This window comes from Sciurus carolinensis, chromosome 7 (assembly GCF_902686445.1).
Source record: "Sciurus carolinensis chromosome 7, mSciCar1.2, whole genome shotgun sequence".
Taxonomy (NCBI): Eukaryota; Metazoa; Chordata; class Mammalia; order Rodentia; family Sciuridae; genus Sciurus; species Sciurus carolinensis.
The window spans coordinates 112,771,736-112,787,997 of record NC_062219.1 but is presented as its reverse complement, the minus strand read 5'-3'; the positions used below and the strand labels follow the sequence as shown (position 1 = coordinate 112,787,997).

General features: G+C 47.5%; 1 protein-coding gene across 4 annotated transcripts; it reads left to right on the top strand.

Moving 5' to 3' along the window:
• The first annotated feature begins 170 nt into the window (after positions 1–170).
• On the top strand, positions 171–13,235 carry LOC124988757 (kelch domain-containing protein 3). Of its 4 annotated transcripts, XM_047558503.1 has the most exons (15): positions 171–306; positions 2,473–2,685; positions 2,862–3,038; positions 3,195–3,310; positions 3,481–3,552; positions 3,679–3,892; positions 3,960–4,046; positions 4,193–4,301; positions 4,557–4,630; positions 8,886–9,033; positions 9,497–9,563; positions 9,642–9,746; positions 11,231–11,305; positions 11,394–11,511; positions 12,224–13,235. In XM_047558503.1, the coding sequence occupies exons 2-15, from the start codon at positions 2,532–2,534 to the stop codon at positions 12,361–12,363; spliced, it is 1,656 nt and encodes a 551-aa protein (XP_047414459.1). In that variant the 5' UTR covers positions 171–306; positions 2,473–2,531; the 3' UTR covers positions 12,364–13,235. The 4 variants fall into 4 exon arrangements, with proteins under 4 accessions (XP_047414459.1, XP_047414455.1, XP_047414457.1 ...); XM_047558499.1 differs by lacking the exons at positions 8,886–9,033; positions 9,497–9,563; positions 9,642–9,746; ... (1 more) ...; positions 11,394–11,511; positions 12,224–13,235 and adding exons at positions 4,747–4,825; positions 6,060–6,672; XM_047558501.1 differs by lacking the exons at positions 171–306; positions 8,886–9,033; positions 9,497–9,563; ... (2 more) ...; positions 11,394–11,511; positions 12,224–13,235 and adding exons at positions 1,495–1,517; positions 4,747–4,825; positions 6,060–6,672.
• Positions 13,236–16,262: the final 3,027 nt, after the last annotated feature.

Here is a 16,262-nt window from a genome sequence, read left to right as displayed (position 1 = left end):
CAGACAACAAAGGACTACATTACCCAGTGAACCCCACGGTCTTGGCACATATCTGCACATGCGCAGAATCTCTCCGTCTGCTCTTGCCCACCCGCCCTTACGGCCCTCAGGAAACCCGTGGACTACAAGTCCCGGAAGGCGTCGGGACGTAGCTCGGACTGCACGTGCGCGCCCCGCTGCCCGCCGGAAGGACGGAGCCTGGCTGTGTTTATCTCGTTGGGGACTTAGGCGTCGGTTGGCGCGCAACGGGTTCTAGGCTGCAGGCAGCGCGAGGACCCGCGGCCCCGCCCCGGCCCGGCCTGGCAGGTAGTCTGGGATGGGTTGAGGGGCAAGGAAGAATTGGGGGGGCCGGCGACGCCTCTGCTGAGAGCTGGAGTCATGGGGGAGGGGCCTGAATGATGAGGTGGGGGTGGGGAGGGAACTAGGGGAATGATGGGAAAGGAGAGTGTTAATGGGGAAAGGACTGGGGGAGGATAGTGGTTAGACGGGTGGGAAAGATCTGGTGGCTGAAGGAGACACTGAAGGAAAGTGGAAGGAAGACAAGTTAAGAGGAGAACGAGGAAGTTGAGCATACTGAAAGGAGGGGGTGCCTGGCGTTGTGGGGGAGGGGAGTCTGAATAGGGTGGAAGAAAACAGTCATTCAGAGAGGAATATCTGTGGCCAAAGGAGTCGATCAATGTTAGTTTTTCTTCCTTTCATGGAGGTAGAAAAATGGTGGAGGGCTCTTGGGTGGACCTTGGAGAGGTAGGAGGAGAAAAAAATGAAAAAAGCTGCAAAGCTCCCAGGAGATCCAGAAGGGCCACAAATGGGGCGTGGGGATTGCAAGAAACCAGGGAAAGAGATCGATATACATTAAGGGAATGGAAGGATCTTGAAAATGCTGTAGTGATGGGGGATTGGGGAGACCTAAAGATAAGAGGAACCTCTCAGTCCTGGCGTGGTCTTGCTTTGAGTTGCCTTTGTAGAGGAGAAGCTAAGATTCTCTTTCCACCCTTTTGTTGGAATTGCTTGTTTGTTCTATGTGCATTTTAAAACTTTACCTGGACATATTTGAAGGGAGAGTAGAGACTATGAGGGAAATGAAGGACTTGCATTCCTAAGCCATTCATCCTCCTAACGCCACAAACCCAGATCCAAGATATTTTGGATTGTGAGCTGGAGTAAGGAAGTGAGAGTAGCTTCTGGCTGTGGCTATTTCAGGTTTTGCAGGATGGCTATTTAAAGCATGGGATGTGGGGTTGGGGGAGGTTGGGTGGGTGGGACTGGTAAGCCAACTGAAAGCTATGTCTTTCCTGCAAAGGGGGCCTCCCTTACTTGAGGTTATTTTGTTGTTGTTGTTTGTTTGTTTGTTTTTTCTTTTGGTTTTTTGTTTTCTGTGTGTGCGCCTGAGGTTTTGCCTGGTTCTCTCTGCCAAGGCTTTTTGAACAAGGAGCCCATGATCCACCCAAACCCAGCAGGTGCCTACAAGCAAACGCATTGCCAGTTTCAAGAGGATTTCCCTGAAAGAGCCCTCAAATGTACCTATTATCACTAGGTTGGCAGGTTGTCTTTAAGAAACCATGACCTCTCATACCTGAGTCTTTCTCTTGTTCTGCATTAGGGCATTTTTGCTTCCCTCCCCAGTGCACACTGCCATCACTATACCCCTTTTAGGGACCCAAGTAGAGGAAGAGCTGCTGGAAATGGTTTTGTTCTCTACTGCAGTAGTAGGGCTGGGGAAGTGGCAGGAAGAGAAAACCCCTCTTCCCTACCCCCAAACACTAGCACACACATACCTTTCTGGCTTAAGTTTCTAGTCTTGGCAGCATACCAGGCACAACTGTCAAAGGAACTCCTCGTGCCTGTCGGGGCCCTGGGTGACCCCAGTGACAGTGGCTCAGCTTGATGAGAACTTGCTATAAGGGGATAATCTACATGGTAACATGGAGTTCCCTATCTGGGTTGGGCCCCTGTTCCACTCTAAAAGCCTAAAAGCTTTTTTGCTTTAAAGCACCCATGCCAGTTTCAATGGACTGTCTGTAGCTGGCTGGGCTATTAATAGCTATGAGTATTTTGAGATCCCTTTCTCCACCTTTAAGAGCATAGAGATTCTTCGAGAGGTGGCAGTAAGCAGAGCCAGAGTCAGAAGAACACACCAAGCCTGGGAAGGGGGCTTAGAGCTTGTGCCAAGCCAAGGACAGGTTGAATCTGTATGAATAGGGGCAACCATGATCACCAGATTCTGAGCTGGCATCAGTCTAAAGTGGCCCCACCCTTTGCTGTGGGAGAACACAGGGCCAGGGCTAGCTCCTTGACCTCAGCAGCCATCCTGGAACAAGGCCAGCCACCTGAGCTGTGACTAGTGTTCCTACAGAGGGGTGGTGTGGGAGGGCTACCAGGGTGACACTTGGAGGCAAGGACTGGACCTGGGCAGTCACGAAGATCCAGGCAGAAACCTTGCCTGAGGAGCCTGTGGCCCTGACTTGTGTGCAGGTAGCAGAGGCAGCAGGCCGTGCCGGGGGGGCATGTTGCTGTAACCAGTGACCCAGGGGATGTTACGGTGGACAGTGCATCTGGAGGGCGGGCCCCGCAGGGTGAACCATGCTGCAGTGGCTGTTGGGCATCGGGTGTACTCCTTCGGGGGTTACTGCTCTGGTGAAGACTACGAGACGCTGCGTCAGATAGATGTGCACATTTTCAATGCAGGTAAGCCAAAGCCAGCACTGTCCCTACGTGCCCACAACAGGGAGGGGAAAGATGACTGGTTGAGATTTGGTGGCGGTCTCTGTGGCCAAAGGGACTGGGGATAAATGTCTGGTTTGGGAAAAACTGGACATCTTGGAGGGAGGGACAACCAGGACTGAGCAGAGCTATACCCACAGTGTCCTTGCGTTGGACAAAGCTGCCTCCAGTGAGGTCTGCCATCCGTGGGCAGGCTCCTGTGGTACCTTACATGCGGTATGGACACTCAACCGTCCTCATCGATGACACAGTCTTCCTTTGGGGTGGGCGAAATGACACCGAAGGGGCCTGCAACGTGCTCTATGCCTTTGATGTCAGTGAGTATGGGTCTCAAAGAGAGGCTGTGTTCTACCAAATGGTGCCCTAGGGACCTGGGAAAGGTATGGTTGGAGGTACTGGGTAATAGGGTACCCCAAAGGTTAGGAGGGAGTGTCAGAGGTTGCTGACCTTTGTCATTCTCTCACCTCCTTCAGATACTCACAAATGGTCCACACCTCGAGTGTCAGGAACGGTTCCTGGTGCCCGGGATGGACATTCAGCTTGTGTTCTGGGCAAGATCATGTATATTTTTGGGGGCTACGAACAGCTGGTAAGTCTGGGAAGAAGCTAGAGGTTTAGTGTGGAAAAAAGACGGAGGAAGGGGAATTTAGCATGGTGGAATGGGAGGCTTTGTCTTGCTAGCAAGTTTTGAGGGGAGCAGTGGAAAGTCAAAGAGTGACCACTGGCCCTCTCTGTCCTTTCCTTTCTCTTCCCCCTCAGGCGGACTGCTTTTCCAATGACATTCATAAGCTGGATACCAGCACCATGACCTGGACCCTTGTTTGTACAAAGGTCAGCCCTTTCTTTTTCCCGGATCCCCACCCTTCATAGAAATTAGAAAACTCAAATAGAACAGATCCTTTCCCAGTGTCCATGCTGAACATGCTGAAGTTCTCCCCCCCCTCTGCACCTGCTCAGGGCAATCCTGCACGCTGGAGGGACTTCCACTCAGCCACAATGCTGGGCAGTCACATGTATGTCTTCGGGGGCCGTGCTGACCGCTTTGGGCCATTCCATTCCAACAATGAGATTTATTGCAACCGCATTCGCGTCTTTGACACCAGAACTGAGGCCTGGCTGGATTGCCCACCCACTCCAGTGCTGCCTGAGGGACGCCGGAGCCACTCGGCATGTGAGTGTTATTTGCTTGTGGAGTCCCCTGTACTGCCTCACACTCTAACATTTCACTGTTCTTCCAGTTGGCTACAATGGAGAGCTGTACATCTTTGGTGGCTATAATGCAAGGTTGAACCGGCACTTCCATGACCTCTGGAAGTTTAACCCTGGTAAAAAGCACTGCCTTTAAGGGAGGAACAAGGAGTAATTGAGGTGGGAGGAAAAGAAAAATAATCCTGAGTAGGTGAGGGGCTGGAGGGATGAAGATATTTGGACAGAACAGATACTGAACTTATATACATTAACTTCTCTTTAGTATCTTTTACCTGGAAAAAGATTGAACCGAAGGGGAAGGGGCCATGTCCCCGCCGGCGCCAGTGCTGCTGTATTGTTGGTGACAAGATTGTCCTCTTCGGGGGTACCAGGTTAGGAGGAGATGGGGGAGGGCTTAGGAATGGACCTAAGTCTGTGACTAACAGTGGGAGGTATTTGACCAAGAGGATCTTGTGGGTTGTGTTTCCTCTTACCTTCATCTCTCTTTTTTTTTTTTTTTTTTTTTTTTTTTTTTTTTTTGGGTGGGGCTGGGGATTTGAACCAGGGCCTTGTGCTTGCAAGGCAAGCACTCTATCAACTGGGCTATATCCCCAACCCCCCACCTTCATTTCTCTTGATTCCTACAGCCCGTCTCCTGAGGAAGGCCTGGGAGATGAATTTGACCTCATAGATCACTCTGATTTACACATTTTGGACTTTAGTAAGTTATTTCTGAACTGCTCCTGCCATCAGGGTCTCCGTCTTTGGGTGATAATTTCCAGGACTGAACTTTTCCTCAACTTTGACTATTTCCCTATCCCAACTCCTCCTTTAAAGGCCCTAGTCTGAAGACTCTGTGCAAACTGGCGGTGATTCAGTATAACCTGGACCAGTCCTGTTTGCCCCATGACATCAGGTACAGCAAGTGGTTGCAAAGGAGGGATTGGTTGAGGGTGAGTGAGCAGCACAGGTGTGACCTGATTAGTGTGTTTGAGTATGGAAGAGACAGATGTTTTGGTTGTGCTGGAGACTTAATGTTCTTATGAGGAATAGGTGGAAAGAGGCAAAGGTATAGTCAGTCACCTGTCAGCTGGGTCAATTATATGGGGAAAAAAAATGCAGCTGGGTGTAGTGAGTGGCACATACCATTAAGTACTCAGGGGCTAAAGCAAGAGAATTGCCAAATTTGAGATCAGCCTGGGCAGGAGGCCCTGGGTTCAATTCCCAGTTCTGCCCCCGCCTACAACTTAGTTTTTTGAACCACCACTCAGTTTGCTTCCTGAGACCTGAGCTTACATAGTTTTTGTTAACATGCTGAGAACAACTGATTAAGTCATAGACCCTATGTGCAAAGTAAAGGCAACTTTATAAACCTCTGGATCACTAGTTCCAGAATTAAGGAAACTCCTGGCTTCTTGCCTTTGAATTCCATTCTTAGGATCAGATTAAGAACCAAAAGTTACTTTGTGTATCATTTTGCCCTTCTGGGTTATTCTGAGCCACTATCCTTTCTTTGTGTCAGTTCACTTTAATTCTTTCTTGAGGGTCTTTGTGTTGAGAATTTGGTGACACAGAGTATATAGTCTGAACTGATGGATCCCAAGTTGGCCAAAGATTGACACATGTACATGACACCAAGTAGACTGTTGTCTTGGCATAAGGAGATACTTGGTAAATCTTTGTAAAATGAAAAAATTGTAGTAATTTAATTTTAATATGGTGGGATGGATGAAGAAGGCCTCAGGAAGGATAGGAGACCCTAGTCAGGGCCTTACAAGGATGGAAGTTGACAACAAAAATAGGTGTTCTGGTGGGGTTGAGGAGGATGGACTGCCTGGTTAGATCTGAGCAGGGCAGAAAAGTAGGTTGGGATGTTTATTGAGGTGAGCACACAGATACCAGGTGTTTGGACTCAGGAATGAAAATATATACATATGTAAATATGTTTATCTAAACATAAACAGGAAATCCACATGAGCTTGGAGGTGGAGTAGGTGGGGTCTGATCCTTAAACCTGGCAGGGTTGTAAGGAAGAGGTGACTGTAGGGAGTTGAGCTTTATTAGACTGGTATGTTCATAGCTTTGGGTAAGGAATTCTGAGCGGGGGCTCTCTCTTCTGCCATTTCTACCTGCCATTGTTGGCTTTCCAGGTGGGAGCTGAATGCCATGACCACCAACAGCAATATCAGTCGCCCCATCGTCTCCTCCCATGGGTAGGAGGAAGTTTCTGCCGCCTCCCCTCCTGAGCCTGCTGTTGACTTCACTGCCCCTGCCCATCTCTCACCTGCCTGCCCCTTTGGACCCTGGACTCAGTATACCTCCATGTGGAGTTGTTGGACTAGAGGTGTTTTGTGCTGTGAATTCAGTGGGGAGCTGTAGGGGGGAGGGCCAGGTCCCTCCCTGCCTTGGGCCAAGGGCCCCTTCCCCTTGGTGCTCTGTTCCTGTCCACCTCCCGACTGCTCCTGGGCCTCTGCCCTGCCCCAGGCCAGCCAGGTAGCTAGGCTCTGCTGGGAAGAGAAGGGAATGGGGAGGAGAAGCAAGCAGTGTCTGAGCCTCAGGAGCTCCCCTCTCCCTCCATGTCCAACCCCTTCATGCTTGAGCCTTGAGCATTGACTGGGAACTGAGAGGAGTTGCAGCTGTTGGCTTGAAACCTCCTTCTCCCCGATGTGGGGAGACGGGGACCAGCAGATAATCCCACTCTTCCCTGAGCTGTTGCTGTACCCTGAATGTCAGCCAGCTCAGATTTTATAAAAATGAATTAAAACCTCCCAACGTGTGGCGTGTTTTTATGAACTACCGTGGCGATGGTAATTGTTAGCAGTGGGACAGGGTGCTGAAGGAGGGGATCCCTGAGGTTCTGCCTTCTGAGCCAAGAGTATCAGAAAATCAAATGCCACCAAAGCCTGGCCCGAGCGTCTCAGACGGAAAGTTGCGACGTTCTCTGCGGGTCGGGCTCCTTTGGGCCCTGCTCCAGACCGTCGGCGGCGCTGCTCGTTTTCTGCTCTTATCCTCGCGTCGATACCCAGCCTCCTGGTCACCGGAAGAGGTGGGGTGAGAGCCGCCGTGAGCGGAAGCAGCGCCATTTGTCCTCGGAACGCAGCGGAGTGATGCTGGGGACCCGTCCGCGCGCTGGCGTTGCAGTCAGGCGTCCGCTTGGGTCTCCGGAGGGCGAGGGCGTGGAGCTTCGGGCCGCGGCCCGCGACCTGTCGAGCGGTGAGGGCGCGGGGTCGGCGGTGAAAGGGAGTGCTGCTGCGGCCTGGCGGGGGTAAACTTGGAAGTTTCAGTGAGCGCTCGCCATGCGGTGGAAAATCGGAGGTTGGGTGCTTCTGGGCTTAGAACATTATGAGCGGTTTCTTAAAAGCCGGATGAGGGGTTTCCCGCAAGGAGAAAACGCACGTTCAATAACATGAAGCCAGGACAGGCCTCGATTTTCTGGGGAAGTCTTAATCAAATTGCGAGTTTAGTAAACATCAGTGTGCAAGCTGAGTTAGGGCTGCAGGGGAATACGGTAATGAAGTCAGCAAACGCTTCTCATGCAGCTACTTTTCTGAAAGGACAGTAGGAAGAAAAGGCTAACAAATTTTACATTAAAACCCTGAACTTATACTCTGAAACGGTGAATTTTTGGGTATCCGGATTATATGTCAATTTTGAAAGCATTAAAGGCTTTGAAGAGAAATCAGGTGAGGGGTTGCAACTTTTAGTAAGGTAGTCAGAGAAAGCCTCCCTGGGAAGGTGGTAATTCAGAAAAGGCTTGAAGGAGGTGAGGGAGCAAGTAATACATCTGGGAGAAGTGTACCAAGCAGAGGCAACGTCAAGTGCACAGAACCTGGGTGAGACCATGCTTTAGTGCTCAGGAACTGTTGGAGGCCGATTGACTGAAGAGGAGTGAAACATTATTAGGAGAGACATTACAGGGTGCTTTCAGACCTTCATAAGAAATGACTTTTACTCTGAGTAGGATTGGGGAGCTTTGAGTTCAGAAGTGACATGATGTGAAGTTTATGTGCAGAAGTGATAAGGTCATTTTTGTTTTGATCTCTCAGGCTGAAGTGGGAAAGATAGCTCTGAGAAGAATAAGATTGGTGGTTGGGAGACCAGTTAAGATGGTGAGAGTATGGCAGTGGTAACCAAGTGAGGTTACTCTTGTGGGGTAACCCATGAAGGAATAATTTAAAAGAGGAGAAAGGGGTGGGGAGGGACTGTCCTATGGTTTGGTTGATCGCTGGTGCTACACCTTTGTTTTTTCCTAGTACTGAGGACTGAACTCAAGGGCACTTTACTACTGAGCTATGTCCCTAGTACTTTTTATTTTGAGACAGAATCTTCCTAGGTTGCTGAGGGTGTGGCTAAGTTGATCTCTCCCCCTCTCTCCCCCTCTCTCCCCCTCTCTCCCCCTCTCTCCCCCTCTCTCCCCCTCTCTCCCCCTCTCTCCCCCTCTCTCCCCCCTCCCCCTCCCTCACTCTCCCTCCCCTTCCTTCCTTCCTTCCTGTGCTTAACTACTGAGCCATATTCCCAGCCTTTTTTATTATTTTGTTTGTTTGTTTGTTTTGCGGTGCTGGGGATGGAATCCAGGGCCTTATGCTTGCAAGGCAAGCACTCTACTGACTGAGCTATCTCCCCAGCCCAGCCTTTTTTATTTTGAGACCAGGTCTTGCTAAATTGTTTAGGGTCTCTCTTAAGTTGCTGACCCTGGCTTCAAACTTATGATCCTTCTGCCTCAGCCTCCTGATTCACTGGAATTACCTCACCCAGCAGCCCTATATCTTTGTTAGTAAGATGAGGCTCCATGTAGCTGAAATATTTGAAGAGTTAAGTATTATTGAAACATCATCATTACACCTGTGCTATCTAGGACTTATAATAATGATTGTTCTGATGGCAAAGTTGGAGTGGATCTGAGGAATGGGAATGAGATGTCTTTACTGCATAGGGAGATACTAAGCTGAGTTGTGTAATCATCCCCACTTTTGCAGGTATAGCTGACATGTCATTTGAGGAACTGTTGAAATTGCAGAACCAGGTGGGAACTAAGACATACAAACAATTGGTAGCTGGAAACATCACTAAGAAGCAAGGTTCTAGACCACCTATCCAAAATGCATGTGTTGCAGATAAGCACAGGTAAGGAGTAAGACCTGTCCTAGGAGTTGGATACCCAGGACCTTGAATAGGGGAATAGGGGTCTGCTTGCTTTCCCTCTTTTTTTTTTTTTTTTAACGTGGTACTGGTGATTGAACTCAGGGATGCATTACTACTGAGCTGCATCCCCAGCCCTTTTTATTTTATTTTATTTTATTTTTTTGCAGTGCTGGGGATTGAACCCAGGGCTTTGTGCATGCAAGGCAGGCACTCTACCAACTGAGCTATATCCCCAGTCCCCTTTTTAAATTTTGAGACAGGGTCTCACTAAGTTGTCCAGGCTGGCCTTGAACTTGCAATCCTCCTGCCTCAGCATCCCAAGTAGCTGAGATTACTGGCATGTGCTGCTGTGCCCAGCTAGGTGCCTGTTTTCTTGGGTGGCAGATGGGAAGCCTTTGACCAAGAGTGGAGTCTCCTTGACCCGTCCTTATAATTTTCTTCATAGGCCTCTGGAAATGTCAGCCAAGGTTCGAGTGCCATTTTTACGTCAGGTTGTCCCAGTCAGTAAGAAGGTAAGGAAGAGGCAGGAAGCAGTTTCTCAGTGAGAGGAAACTGAGCAGTGTTTTATAGTCTCTGTGCTCTTTTCAAAGGTGGCCCGGGACCCCCGCTTTGATGATCTGTCAGGAGAATATAATCCTGAGGTATTTGACAAAACATATCAATTCTTAAATGACATCAGAGCGAAAGAGAAAGAGGTATGCAGCTTGACATCAGTTCTTGAGTATTTTTGAGGTGTGGGAAACCAGGACAGAGGTTAGAGAGGAGGCAGAGGAGAACAGGAAGATTTACTTTTTAGAAGGGGGTGGTACCAGGGGTTGAACTCAGGGGTACTTGACTACTGAGCCACATCCTTAGCCCTATTTTGTATTTTATTTAGACACAGGGCCTCACTGAGTTGCTTAGGGCCTAGCTTTTGCTGAGGCTGGCTTTGAACTTGTGATCTCCTGCCTCAGCCTTCTGAGCTGCTGGGATTACAGTCATGCACTACTGTGTCGTTTAGCAGGAAGCTTTACTTTTTTAAAATTAAAACCTTTTAAAATTGACATAGTAATTATACATGTTTATGGGATATAGTGTGGCATTTCAGTACACATATTCAATGTATAATGGTCAGATCAATAATTGGCATATTTTTCACCTGCAACATTTTTTTTTTGTTGTTGTTCTTGGGAACATTAAAAATTCTATGGATTCTTTTTTTTTTTTTTTTTTTTTAATATTTTTTGGTCGTCAGTGGATCTTTTTATTTTATTTATTTATATGTGGTGCTGAGGATTGAACCCAGGGCCTCACACATGCCAGGCAAGCGCTCTATCACTGAGCCACAACTCCAGCCCTCTATGGTCTAGTTTGAAACTTTCAGTTCATTGTTGTCAACGGTAGTTATCCTGCTATGCTATAGAGCCTTGGAAGTCATCTTCCATCTACACCCTCCCCACCTTTTTTTTCCCGCTCTGTGGTACTTGGGATTGAATCCTGGGGGGCCCTACCATTGAGCTACAACTGCAGTCCTCTTTAAAATCTTTATTTTGAGACAGGGTCTTGCAAAATTGCCTGGAGTGACTTCAAACTTGTGATCCTCCTGCCTCAGCCTCCTGAGTAGCTGGGATTACAGGTGTGCACCACTCTGCCCAGCCCAGCTACACCCCTATACCTGTTAACCATCCTCTCTCTGTCCCTCCCTACCCTACACCCTTCACAGGCTGTTCTTTGAGATCAGCTTTAGCTTCCACATATAAGAGAACAAGGGACTAGGATTGTGGCTCATGGTAGAGCACTCACCTAGCATGCGTGAGGCACTAGATTCAATTCTTGGCACTATGTGAAAAACAAAGATATGTCCATCTACAACTAAGAAAAATTTTAAAAAACTTTTTAAAAAGGTGAGAACAAGAAAACATGAAGTTTTTGTCTTTTTGTGCCTGACTTGTTTCACTTAACATTGCTTTAGCTTTTAAATCATGAAAAGGATAATAAGGGCTGGGGCTGTAGCTCTGTGGTAGAACTTGGGCTTTATTAGCCATGTGAAGTTGTGGGTTCCATCCCCAGCACCACACACACATGAAATGAAGATAAAATTCCTGTGTCATTTTGTAAACTTCTTAGAAAAATGTTTGGCACAGACTTTTAGCTAACATTTACAGAATGCTTACCATATGATTGATTTTCCAATGTGGAGCTTGTGAAAAAACAGTTGAAGAAGCACCATTCAGGGGAGGAGCATGAGAAACTACAGCAGCTGCTTCAGCGAATGGTGCGTAGATGATACAGCAGGTGGGTAGTGAGCATGGTTAAAGGCAGTAGTTCATGCCATCTTATTCCACCTCATCTTTGGTTCTCAGGAACAGCAAGAAATGGCACAGCAGGAACGAAAGCGGCAACAGGAACTACGCCTGGCCCTGAAGCAGGAGCGGCGGACTCAGGCTCAGCAGGGTCATCGACCATACTTTCTGAAGAAATGTGAGTGGGGCACAACTCTTGCCAACTGACTATAGGGTGGGTACAGAGGCCATAGTGGCAGGGTACTGTGTTGGGAGTCCATGAGCCCCTTTAAAAATTCATGGAGTATAATCCCAGTGACTTGGGAGTCTGAGGCAGGAGGATCGAAAGTTTGAGGCCAGCCTAAGCAACTTAGTGAGACCCTGTCTCAAAAAAAGTTTTTTTTAAAGAGTTAGAGATGCAGCTCAGTGGTTAAATGACCCTGGGTTAAATCACCAAATTAAAAAAAAAGAAAAAAAAAATGCATGAAGGCTGGATCCCACAATAACTTGGAGGAAAGTGGAATAGTAAGGAAGAGTTATTTGTAACCATTCTTTTATCCCTAATTAGATTATGACAGCGATTGATGCTTTTATTCACCCCCAACACATGCATGCTGGGTAAGGCACATAGAAGGAATTCACAGTTGGTTTAGTTGAGTAAGACTGGGTCATACAAAAAGTTGGCTTAAGCTGGGTATGTAGCTCAGTGGTAGAGTGCTTCCCTAGCATGCATTAGACCCTGGGTTCAAGCCCTGGTACCACACACATGAAAATATTGGCTTGCTCACACACATCAGTGAGCTCCAGACAACTCACATATCTCAGCATGAGGCTGGAAATTACTGACCAGGGAAAAGGAAAAGGGGGGCTTCCTCCTTTGCTCACCAATTTGGTTTCTTCTTGTAATCTAGCTGAGCAGCGTCAGTTGGTCCTAGCTGAGAAGTTCAAGGAGCTGAAGCGCAGCAAGAAGCTGGAGAGTTTCTTGAGTCGAAAGAGGCACCGAAATGCAGGCAAGGACAAGAGACATCTTCCTTTGAGCAGAGAGTACTAATGAACTGTCATCTGTCTACCACTGCTTAGGGAGACAAGGATCTGTGGAGACATGGATCATGGGCTCATCCTCCAGGTTCTTTGCTGTTCAAGGGCAAGGATCACAGCCAACCTTGAACTCAGAAGATTAGAGCTCTTGGACTCCCCCTAGAGCAGGACAAGAAGAGTAGCTCAGCCTTTTGCTATGCCACACTGACTGTATTTGGATCTGCTTCATTATGTCCTTCTGCCTTTCTGCCATCCTTGACTTAAACCAGTGATTCTGGTACTAAAGAAAAGGGGTCATGAAGTCTGTGGCTACAGGCCTTGAACTTTATTATATAGGAATCATTTCATAAACATTTCTGTTGTTAATTATTTATTATGTTGCTGTTTTGTGGAATACCTAGAGCTCTATTAGTGGGCCATTTACAGAGATAAGCAACCAGCCCTAAATTTCTACAAGTGAGAAGTCAGATCAGATTCTCCTACTTAAATCTGGGTCCTGAAAAAATTAGTTATTTAAAGGTGAACCAGTCACATAACTTACTTGGTTTTAAATGTAAGAGGAAGTAGGAGGTAGGGACATAAAGCTTTGCTGAACTCGGAGCAGTAGCACACGCCTGTAATCCCAGTGGCTGGGGAGGCTTGTGGTATGAGGATCCCAAGTTCAAAGCCAACATCAGCAATTTAGCCAAGCACCAAACAACCTAGTTAGATTCTGTCTCAAAATTAAAAAAATAAAAAGGGCCAGGGATCTAACTTTGTGGTAAAGCACCTTTGGGTTTAATTCTTAGGACCCAAGATAAAAAGGGGCTGGGGCTGGGAATGTGTCTTAGTTATAGAGTATCTGTAGTACCACAAAAAGGAAAATAAAATGTATCTATTGCTTGATGTCTCTGGAGTGGGAGAAAGATGTCCTGATGTTAGAAATGGAAGCTGTGGAATGCTTTTCTCCCATGATTATAAGCCTAGGACCATAGCTACCAGTGTAATTTGTCTTGCCAGGAGAGTGCTACAGGGTCCCTGGTATCGAGTGTCAGTTCTATCTTCAATGGATTTTTTTTTTTTTTTTTTTTTTTTTTTTTTTGGGTGCTGGGGATCGAACCCAGGGCCTGGGCAAGCACTCTACCGACTGAGCTATCTCCCCGGCCCCTGGATTCTATTTTAAATGGATTCTGACTGATTAAAAGCAGAAAACTTTATCCAACTATCAGAACTACTAAGAATGCTGGAGAGAAGCTCCAAATTGGGGGGAAGAAGGCAAGGATAAAGTCTAGTAATTAAAAATACTCTGTAACTCTGTCTCAGAACCAGAATGTTGATATGAAGGTGCCTTGATGTCACCGAAATGTACTCTCCACTTTCTCCTGCTTTGTTCTGATTATCCAGGCCTTGGTCACATGGCTGTAAGGTGGGCTGGAAAAGCCGGAATCTAGTCTTTTACATGGTGGGAGGAGTCTTCTGTCTAGAGTTGTGGGGAGTTTCCCAGATGGCTGGTGATCAGAACACATAAATGTCCAAGTAAGTACTGGCCACCCCAGGCCTTCAGACTGCCTCCTTCACCCTTCAACAAGGACCCAGAGGAGACACTGGGAAACTTGCTTCATTTGAGGGTTTTTTGTTTTGGGTAATAACTTTATTGAAATGTAATTCAGACACCTTAAAATTTATGCCTTCAAGGTAAATAGTAGTTTTTAGTACAGTAACAAAATTGTGCAACCATTACCACAATGTGAGAATACTTTTGAAACCTCAAAAAGAAACCCTATGCCCTTTAGTGGTCATCTTCCATTTCCTTCCTTTCTCCCAGCCTTAGGCAGTAACCGTCTGTTACCTGTGTCTATAGAATTGCCTATTTGGGACACTTTATATAGATGGAGTCAAAATGTGTGTATGTGTTTTCCCCTTCTAAGTCTTGAGATTGTCAGATAAGAGTAACCATCATAGGATCCCCCATCCCCATACTGGAAATTGAACCCTGGGATGCTTTACCTTTGAGCTACATCTCTAACCCTTTTCATTTTGAATGAAATTGCTCAGATTGGCCTGGAACTTGTATTCTGCCTCAGCCTCCCAAGTTCCTAGGGTTACAGGGCATGTGTCACTGTGCCAAGGCCCCTAACTAGCTCTGGGGACCTAGGGAATGTGGCTGTGAGGATAGCCTCACAAAGGAGCAGGGGTGGACATGAGAATAACATACTTCTGTCTCTTGAGTTACCTTAGAAATTAAGGCAACTGTCTGCTCTCATGGGATGGATGATCCTGAGGGCAGAGGAGGTCAGGTCGGCCTGGTGCTTGTAATAGGGTGGGTCATACCTAAGTCACCTACTCCCCTGGATTCCCACAAGTCAACTAGGCCAGAGTTGGGATGGGTGAATTGTGTGCTGTGGAGTGTGGACAACACAGATGCTGTACCAAGGTCAGAGGTTTTGGGGCCAAAACTGGTGTGAATTTTTAGAGGGCTGGCTGGGTGTGGTGACACATGCCTATAATTCCAGTTGCTTGAGAGGCTGAGGAAGGAGGATGGCAAGTTCAAAGCCAGCCTCAGCAATTTAGTGAGACCCTGTATCAAAAAAAGGGATGGAGGGCTATGAATGTGACTCAAGTGAGTACAAAGAAAAATTTTTTGGAGGACTAGGGTGTGTAGGTCAATGGTAGAGCACTTAGTATGCACAGGGCCCTGGATTTGATCTCCCGCACCACCCTCCCCCCTAAAAAAATTGCTGAATGGAGACTTAGTCCATTGCAGAAGAACCAGGAACATCTGGGATACCGAGGGGTTGGGTGGCTATAGAATGCTTAAAGGATTGAGCTAGTGCATGAGTTCAGGATGTACAGCTCAGTTAATGCAGTAAACCATGGAGTCAGTGGCAGGATGTGGGGTGGGGTTGGCCATACAAGAAAGTCCACTGTCCACATGTGTGGTGTATACTGGCCTGGGTATTAGAGCCCACAGCAGGGGTGTATTATGGATGTAGATTTGATTATAAAAGGGAATTTATTAAATTGGCTTACCTGACTAGAAGGTGAATAGTCCCACAGAGGTCATCTGCAGGCTGGAGAGCTAGAGGAACCAGTACCTGCTCAGTTCAAGAACTGGAGCCTCAGAACAATAGGGATCAGTGATTAGTCCCAATTTGGGACTAAAGGAAATTCCCTGGAGAATCCTTGGTTAGAATGTGCTTTGGCAGAGTGAAGGAAATGGTGTCTGATGTCCTCAGGCAATTGCAATAGCAATCAAAGAACCTTCTCAAGAATTGATCTGTGTCTGCTGTTGCTTCCTTGTTCTTCCAGCTTTTGTTCCATCTAAGCCCCCAACCTACTGGACTGCTGCCCACACTTAGGGTAGGCAAGTGACACTTTGCTCTCCCACATGCAAATCATTCCCAGAAACACCCTCATTGAGACACCCAGAAGCCTCTTAATCTTAGGCATCTCTTAACCCAAGTTGACAATTCAGATTAACCTTCACAAGGGAATAGAGTTCAGAGAAGGTCAGAAGGGTCTGGCACCTGAGCACTAGCTCGGCTGGATCAATAAAAGGCATGGTCTCTGCTACAAAGGAGAGGCACCCAAGTCCCAAACTGCAGCACCCCATGCCTTGAGCCCACTACTGCCCCTGCCTGTTGCTTGTTGCCTCTCTGTTCTCTGCCACTCCAGGGCAGCCACGGGCCAGCACTTGCTATGAGACCTACCAAAATCTCCTTGTGGCCAGTACTGCAAAGCATTCAAGCCCTCAGTCCTTTGGTGATGCCCTGCCCTCTGTTCCATTGCTTCCTCTTGATTACCTTGACTTTCCCAGGCCCTTGCCTTTTTCCCTTAATAGACTATTCCTAATCTCAGTCCTAAGTGGCTATGTTCTTTCTGCCTAGCGTCTGTGTCTTCCCTTAGCACCTGACCCTTCCTCACCCTTCTTCC